This window comes from Bombina bombina, chromosome 1, assembly GCF_027579735.1.
Source record: "Bombina bombina isolate aBomBom1 chromosome 1, aBomBom1.pri, whole genome shotgun sequence".
Classification (NCBI taxonomy): Eukaryota; Metazoa; Chordata; class Amphibia; order Anura; family Bombinatoridae; genus Bombina; species Bombina bombina.
In genome coordinates, this window is record NC_069499.1 from 311,915,970 (window position 1) to 311,924,889 (window position 8,920).

The window sequence follows — 8,920 nt, forward strand, 5'->3', positions numbered from 1 at the left end:
AGAATTACTGAAAACTCGTGAAGTTGATGTCAACGAGTGTGCCGAACAGGCACACACGTGAGGACACACGTCATTGCAAGTGGTTGCGTTTTTCGCTATTTTTTTTACAAAACACAAAATCCATGCGAGCGAAGCCGCGGGCAACAGCTAGTACATCATATTTTCAATGTGCTTTATAAGCATATTTTTTGAGCACTATATTGTAATTTACGGGTCTCTTATTTGGATACAGAAGTGTATGGTAAGAAAGATACAGAGCTAGTGTTATAGCAGAAGACCACTTAATTGATATCAGAAAAGCCAAATGAAAGGAAATCTTATTTTTATAGAATGCTTTGATCGTTTTAAATGTATCTCCTAGAGTTGAAAGAAAAATTATGGTGTAACAATCACAATCAACAATGGTTTGTCTAAGATCTTGGCCTTTGTGTTTGTGAGTTAAAGGGATATGAAACTCCCAATTTTTATTTTATGATTCAGATAGGGCATGCAAAGTTAAACAACTTTATAATTTACTTCTATTATCAATTTTTCTTCATTCTCTTGGTATCTTTTGTTGAAAATCAGGTATGTGTGCTTAGGAGCCGGCACATTACTAGAGCACTATACGGCCACAATTTTGCAAGAATGTTATCCATTTGCAAAAGAACTAGATAGCAGCACCATTTCCTGCTATGTAGTGCTCCAGATGCCTATCTAGGTATTTCTACAACACAGAATATCATAGGAACGAAGCAAATTTGATAATAGAAATAAATTGGAAAAAAAAAATTAAAATGGTATGCTCTGTCTGAATCACAATTGAACATTTTTGGGTATCATATCCCTTTAAAATCCTTACTTATTTAAAGAAACAATGCCTCTGAAAGTATAGGGCTCAATTATATTCCATTCGTAACATAAAAAGTGTATTATTACTACAAGTTTCTAAGTTCACAAATAGACTTTAACAAAAAAGTCACATTTATGTTCAACGGACAGTGCAGCAGGAGCGGTTAGGCTGGTTGGTGTGGAAAGGGAAATGTTGAAAGAGAGGTGGATTTGAAATGATTAATTTGTGTGTGTTAGGTATATTGTACATTCCAGTCTTCAGGACTCCCTAAAAGGCCCAATAATCAGCTGAACAGTAACCAGTAATGGTTATTAAACTACTCTCACCCAAGGTAATCCTGAAAATCTGGCCTGTTAGTGTGTCCTGAGGACTGGAATTGGAAGAACCCTGTTGTACTCTAATAGCTCTTTATATCCAAGATTGTGAATGTAAAAGCAGATCTGCACAATATTTTAGAACACTGTAATATAGATAGCGCTCTTTAGCTCTTTGTTAAGTAATTTAGGGAATGTATAACTTTAGAAAATACAAAATCAAGGTTTTCTCATTATGACAAATTAGCATGTAGGGGATTCACTAATCCTATAATGTTTGAATTGTGGTTTTAAGATAGATCAAGATCATTCTCTGGTTTTAACAGATTGAACACGTAGTCAAAGTTTGCTAAAATACATTTGTGTTTTATTAATGTAATCTCTGCCAGTTTTCATGGTAATCCCTAACCACTGCTTTGTTGACACTAATCAGTTATACTTTAAATGAAGCAATCAAATGCCAAGTACATTAAACATTTACAAAAATATATTCATATGAAATATTTACAATGTGTGTCAAAGCCCATTTGGAACAAAGTGGCAAAGGTGGAATTACCCTATACTAACCAGCTGCTGAAAGACTAATTTCCTGGAAAAAAAACTCTTTAAAGTTAATAAATGATAACACGTGTAAACTATGGTAATTATCCAATATAAAGAGTACCAATATAAAAAGTAAATCAGGGCAAACGTTTAAGTTTTTCTTCTCCTTATAGCATAACAGGTAAGAATGTATTTAATAATCTTGTTAAGCACGAATGTTTAAATAAAATAATGATGTTTTTTTTGTTTTTTTTCTTCAACATTTTGCAGACTAGATTGGAGCTGAACTGTTCTTCATAATGTTACCTTGGTACCTGATACTATTGGGAATACCATTTTCATTGACAGACAATAATGTGGAAGGGCTAAACTACAATCAGTTTTTAGATATAGTCAACATTGATATGGTAAAAGATGTGAATAGCATCCTCAATTTAAAAGATGAACGTCAGCGAAAAAGTAAGACATTTACGTTTACAAAACTCTATTTTTTTCCTATATGTACAAGTATATAACTTTCATTATATATAATTTCCACACAATTAGGGTGAAAATTGCAGCCTACAGTCACTGACTGGGTTAATTTAATTCTACTAACCTCAAAGGGAGATAGCAGTCAAAATTTTAATGTGCATTAGTGCATTTCATTTTTGAGTAGAAGCATGTTTGGAATATATTGGCATTAACAAAAATGCTTGCAGTAAAATCTATAACATTTTCAATAGCATAAGCATATATGTTGCTTATGCCCTGTGCACCGGCACTTAAAAAACACACCTGCTCAGAGAGCCAATAAGGGCTTAAACAATCACTGACATGATGCATGGTGCTGCTGGCTCGCCAAACAGAAGCCGTTTTTGAATAAAGATGCTGCAGGGGGCATTAGCAGCATAAGTGCTTATGCTGCTAAAATAGTGATAGCTTTTAAATTAAATATAATGCAGCATTTATAAAAAATATGTTGAGTGGATAGCTAAGTGCTGAATTTTATTATGAACAAAAAAATAAATGTATCTTTGTCCTTATTGGCAATTCTAGAGTGGGCTATGCACCCAAACCACTATTGTAGCACACTCAGTTCTCAAAGCTGTCAGCAACCATAAAACTGTCCATTTTGTAGTAAAGCAATAGGTATTATAAAATGATTATCTCACCAGTATCACCACTCACAATTATTATATAGCTTTGTGGCAATTTTTTATTTTTACTGCTGTTTTTAAGTATGTTTTATGATTTGTTTTTAATTAACCTGTCCCCATGTTCATGATAAACTGAGGAAATGGCAGTTGCAAAACGTTTATCCCTAATTGTTGTTTAGGCTAATTCTGTAGAAATTAAATCTTTGTATTCCCACTTCCATTAAACCCACTCTGTTTATGTAACATAGCTGCTTAATTCTACTTTATACCCCTTTATCATTTTATTTTTATAAACAATTAGGAATCCAAAACCATTTGTTTTCTGTTTTATTTTTTCCAAAAAAAAGAAAGAAACACCACCAGAACTACTAACCATCATTGTAGCCCCAAAATATACTTATATATATATATATATAGCAAGCATATTAAGTGACGTTTCGGGGGAATACACCCCTTCATCAGAGGGTCTGATGAAGGGGTGTATTCCCCGAAACGTCGCTTAATAAATCCAGTATTTGTCAAGACCAGTGAGTGCTGTTTCCTGCTTGCTATATATTGAACCTTACTCTAGCACCCTGGCATTGGAACTGAACTGTTTGTGAGAGTGCACCTGCTACAATCTACTATATATATATATATATATATATATATATATATATATATATTACATTGATAAAAAAAACTAATACCAGAGATCAATTGTATTTTAATTACAAACATTCTTGGAAGTTTGAAATTTTAGTACTGTCTCAAAAGGAATTCAATTAAAAAATAGCGCTCCTCTACCAAATAGTTAAGCTGATTCTCAGATCCATTAATACTATCTGAGCTATGAATCTAGGTTTAGTCTTTTTTTGCATCACAAATTAATATACAAATACAGACACTCACACACATATATTATTTGCCTTAATTAAAAATGTGGAGCAATAGTGGTAGGTTGGTCAATTTCCTAAGTTATACTGGGTCATGAAGGATTGAGTATTTTATAGACATTTTTTCTTTTTCATAAAGTCACATACCAGATCAGACAATTGGACCACCTTAGGCCCAAGTAAAACATGTTTACAAATAAGCTCTAATGCAAATGATATTCACTAAAAATTTGTGTTTAAACCCTTAAAGAAAATTATTTAATCCTCCCATTTAGATTTTCAAATTCATAAATTTCTCCATCTCATTTTTAAAATAAATGGTTCTCAAAGGTTGATTTCTAATATTCAAACTTCACAAATAAACATTTTCCCTAGAAACCATTACACTAAATTTAAAAAAACAGTATTAAAATAAATTTCTCACATAACATTTCCAAAATCATCAAAAAAGTAAATTAAATATTTATATTTAATCTGACTTTCAAAAGTAATTGATTTCAATTCACGATGACCTTATACTGAAAAACATTACTGCACCAGCTTTGAGTTTAATCAAACATCATCATTCTAATGTGAATATGTACCATATATCTCCATGTCATATTCTTTGAAGATTAGGCAGTGGTGTTGATTGTAGCTGGCTAAACTAATTCTATCTCCACATTGCAAAATATAATTCTCTTTTTAAAGTTTTGTGTACAAGTGTGTCACATGATATAGACTTATAAATATAGTTTTTAATCACTTTCTACTTTCCCCATACATTTCCCACATATCTTAAAGCTTTTTTTTTCCAACTAAAGTCAGTGGTTGTACAAACAATCACTGTTTGTAGGGGTTGCCCCTTTGCAAACTGCAGAACATGGCCCTACATCTTTGCTCTGATATCCTCAGTGAAGGAACGGACTGGTCACATATGTGCTACACGGAACACACCAATGAAAACAGGAAATAAGTTCCTTTGTGATTCAATGTTTACAATGGTGTGCCAGGTGTAGCATGAATATGATTTGCTCTTTGGCTGCAATGGACAGTGATTTGTCAGCCTGCTGACAGTTTTAAAAACAATTGCATCAGGATACGGGTGGCCAAGTAGGCTTAGTTGAAAGGCAAATTTAGCATTAAAAATATCAGTACTACATATAAAGAAAAGAAAGTTGATGTTTATTGTCCCTTTAATACCTTAAAGTGATACTGAACACAGTTTTTTTTCTTTCATGATTCAGATAGAACATGCAATTTTAAGCAACTTTCTAATTTACTCCTAATATCAATTTTTCGTTGTTCTCTTGCTATCCTTATTTGAAAAAGAAGGAATCTAAGCCTAGAAGCCGGACCATTTTTGGTTCAGCACCCTGGGTAGCGCTTGCAGATTGGTGGCTACAATTAGCCACCAATCAGCAAGAGCTACCCAGGTGCTGAACTAAAGTTTGGCTGTCTTATAAGCTTACATTCCTGCTTTTTCAAATAAAGATACCAAGAGAAGGAAGAAAAATTGATAAAAATTGGGTTCAGTATCCCTTTAACAAAAGACTAAACAGACTTTTATAGTGGGTTATAGCTGCAATCTGCTAAATTTTGGTCATATTTGTTCAGCCATTAAAAAGTTATTGTGCAACGATAAACGTAGACTGCCTGATTGTAAACTATGGCTGCACAACCAAAAATAACCCATCGTCAAATTAACCCATTCCTGCCCTAACAACAATTTCTTTATACCGCTGGACCCCCTACTTGAGTCAAATTCTTATAATTACACCAACTGCATTGACCATTTTCCACCTTCTAATAAGTTAATAATCCTCAGCATAAGATTCACCAAAGGACCACAAGTACCTATAAAGTTCCCACCAAAGCGTACAAATTACAAAATAATGGTCACTTTCAAGGGACATACACAATCTAAATTCTTCCCACCCAGCACCAGAGGGACCTTGCAGTACATGACCTCCCCAGTACAAAGAACTCCCTACTACCAAGAGATTTCACAATTTAGGATCCTTCCCCATCCCAAGGACTCTCCCAAAGTGTATTTTCCCGTCTTGATGCACAATCCACTGATACCTTCAATTTAGATTAAATGTCTCATCTTCAAACTAGAGTCAATTACCAGGTTGTTTTTAGGTTTTTTACCATACTAGGGCAAATAGGGGTATTAGGATAATTCAGTGAAGTAAGAGGGGTTAATATGATTATCAAAGTCGCAGCATCTGGTCTAGGATTACCCTTCTAATATAGGGATAACAATAGTATTTACATTATTCCGGTATCTTCTATTTTCGTCTTTCTCATATATATCTTATAGATGTATAGAAAGGATTAAAGTGCACATATCAAAAGAGAATTCAACATTAAAGGAATATGAAACCCAATTTTTTTTCATGATTCAGATAGAACATGCAATTTCAAACAACTTTCTAATTTACTTCTATTATAAATTGTATTTGTTCTTTTGGTATCTTTTGTTAAAAAGCAGGGATGTATGCTTAGGAGCCGGCCCATTTCTGGAGAACTATACGGCAGCAGTTTTGCAAGAATGTTATCCATTTGCAAGAGCACTAAATGGCAGCACTATTTCCTGCCATGTGGTGCTCTAGATGCCTACCTAGGTATCTCCTCAACACAGAATATCATGGGAACTAAGCAAATTTCATAATAAATATAAATGTAAACATTTTTTTATTTATAAATTGCATGCTCTGTCTGAATCACACTTTTTTTTTGGGGGGGGGGGGTTCATATCCCTTTAAATGCGGTTTTCTTTTTTAGATAAGGCTACAACAAAAAACTACAGCGTGTCAGGAAGGTTTATAGACTAGGGTATTCCATGTTTTGTTTGACACAGATGTTTGTGTGTTGCACTTTCGCACAAATAAACTTGGCGCTGAAAATTTCCGAATGTTGCTACCTGCAGCCCTATATACAAAACCAAGTCTGTGCCTATTTTTAACCATCCCCTTGTAATTTTAAATGATGCTTTATTCATTACGCTTGACCAAATGCAAGATAATGCACCGCTCCACTTGCAATCTAGCCCTATATTTGAAAATAAACGTATAACATATATATATATATTATTTGCCATGCAAGTGCATTTCAATAACTTGAGTGATCTGGGAAGGGTTGCCACCTCGGCCATGGTTTCCTGGACACTTATGAGTTACACATGCTGCAGGATGGAACATGAATAGTGAGGTCCAGAATCACTATGTGCTGTCCAGGAAAACAAAACTGAGGTGGCAACCCTAGATCTGGGTTTGCGTTAGCTAATTAAATAAGCAGCATTTTATATACATATATTTATACCCCCAATCAATAATGAAAGTAATTATTCACACAATGAATGCATAATGCATCAGTCAATTTAATACTTTAAAGTAAATTAAATCATCATATATCACATATCTAAGCAGATGTAACATAAAAAATGTGTTTCACATACATTTGTTTTCTCTCACCAGTTTCAGTCTTCTATACAAGAGACTGTGATGAATTATACCAACTGGGTCACAGAGAAAATGGTCTTTATGTTATACGACCAGAAGGATCCCCCAAGCTAGTAGTTCAGTGCTACATGTACGACTGCAGTGGATGGACAGTTATTCACAGAAACAGCTATGATACAGAGATTACCTGGAGTAATGCTTGGTCTATCTACAAATACGGCTTTGGCAACATTGAGTCTGACCACTGGCTTGGAAATCACTACATCCAATTGTTGACTTCTCAGAAATGGAACAAGGTTAGAATCCTACTCGTAGATTCAGAAAACAGGACCAGGCATGCAGATTATGATAGCTTCTTCCTGAACAGCGAAAATGATAAATACAGGCTTAGGTTAGGAACATATGAGGGAGATGCTGGAGATTCTCTGACATCAGGGTCCCTAAGGAACATTCATGATAATATGAGGTTTTCTACACACGATGATGATAATGACAGAAGTCATAATATCAAATGTGCTGATGAGTATGGTGGTGGCTGGTGGTATGATTCCTGCTATGATGCACAGCTCAATAGGAAAACAGGCATCCACTGGCAAACCTTATGTGATCACAACTGCAAAAGCTCACTGATCCTAATAAAACCTGTTCACATGTATTGCAATAGGGTTTAGACCCTTTCTTATAAGGTAATCAGTGAGACAGAGAGGACAGCTACTATATATTACTTATTACATATACTCAACCTGACTAGCTGTCTATTAGCTAAACAAATTTCAGCTGGAACAAATCTGTCAAAACAACTATTTTTCCTTGTCTGCATTCAACTGATTACTGTGGCTTTTAATCTAAACTGCTTATATGTTCAGTGCAATACCTGAAACCAATAAACTAATTTTTCAAAGCAATCTAACTCTGTATCATATTTGTTTTCTGAAAAGCATTTCTCAACTTCATTGTGGATACATATTTACAAACTGAAAAACTGAAATACGTGCAAGTTAATTAATTTTTTTACAATGGCAGTATTAAAGAGACACTGAACCCAATTTTTTTCTTTCGTGATTCAGATAGAGCATGCAATTTTAAGCAACTTTTTAATTTACTCCTATTATCAATTTTTCTTCGTTCTCTTGCTATTTTTATTTAAAAAAGAAGGCATTTAAGCTAAGGAGTCAGCCATTCTTTGGTTCAGAACTTTGGAAAGCACTTGTTTATTGGTGGGTGAATTTATCAACCAATCAGCAAGAACAACCCAGGTTGTTCACCAAAATGGGCCAGCATCTAAACTTTCATTCTTGCTTTTCAAATAAAGATACCAAAAGAATGAAGAAAATTTGATAATAGGAGTAAATTAGAAAGTTGCTTAAAATTGCATGCTCTATCTGAATCATGAAAGAAAAAAAATTTGGGTTCAGTGTCCCTTTAATTAACCCCTTAGTGACCAGAACACTTTTCCATTTTCTGTCCGTTTGGGACCAAGGCTATTTTTACATTTCTGCAGTGTTTGTGTTTAGCTGAAATTTTCCTCTTACTCATTTACTGTACCCACACATATTATATACCGTTTTTCTCGCCATTAAATGGACTTTCTAAAAATACCATTATTTTCATCATATCTTATCATTTACTATAAAATAATTTATAAAATATGAGGAAAAATGGAAAAAAACACACTTTTTCTAACTTTGAACCCCAAAATCTGTTACACATCTACAACCACCAAAAAACACCCATGCTAAATAGTTTCTAAATTTTGTCCTGAGTTTAGAAA

At 34.0% G+C, this 8,920-nt stretch overlaps 1 protein-coding gene across 1 annotated transcript; it reads left to right on the forward strand.

Annotated features, from left to right (window-relative positions):
* Window positions 1–1,988: 1,988 nt before the first annotated feature.
* Window positions 1,989–7,820, forward strand: LOC128657764 (fibrinogen-like protein 1-like protein). The gene is made up of 2 exons (XM_053712177.1): window positions 1,989–2,148; window positions 7,171–7,820. The coding sequence occupies exons 1-2, from the start codon at window positions 1,989–1,991 to the stop codon at window positions 7,818–7,820; spliced, it is 810 nt and encodes a 269-aa protein (XP_053568152.1).
* The last annotated feature ends 1,100 nt before the right edge of the window (window positions 7,821–8,920 follow it).

What these genes read in the sequence shown, in the direction of transcription:
- LOC128657764 (XM_053712177.1), top strand. Translation starts at nt 1,989, where the DNA reads ATGTTACCTTGGTACCTGATACTATTGGGAATACCATTTTCATTGACA. An exon ending in AGATGAACGTCAGCGAAAAA is followed by an intron (nt 2,149 to 7,170) that starts GTAAGACATTTA and finishes CACCAGTTTCAG; the next exon opens with TCTTCTATACAAGAGACTGT.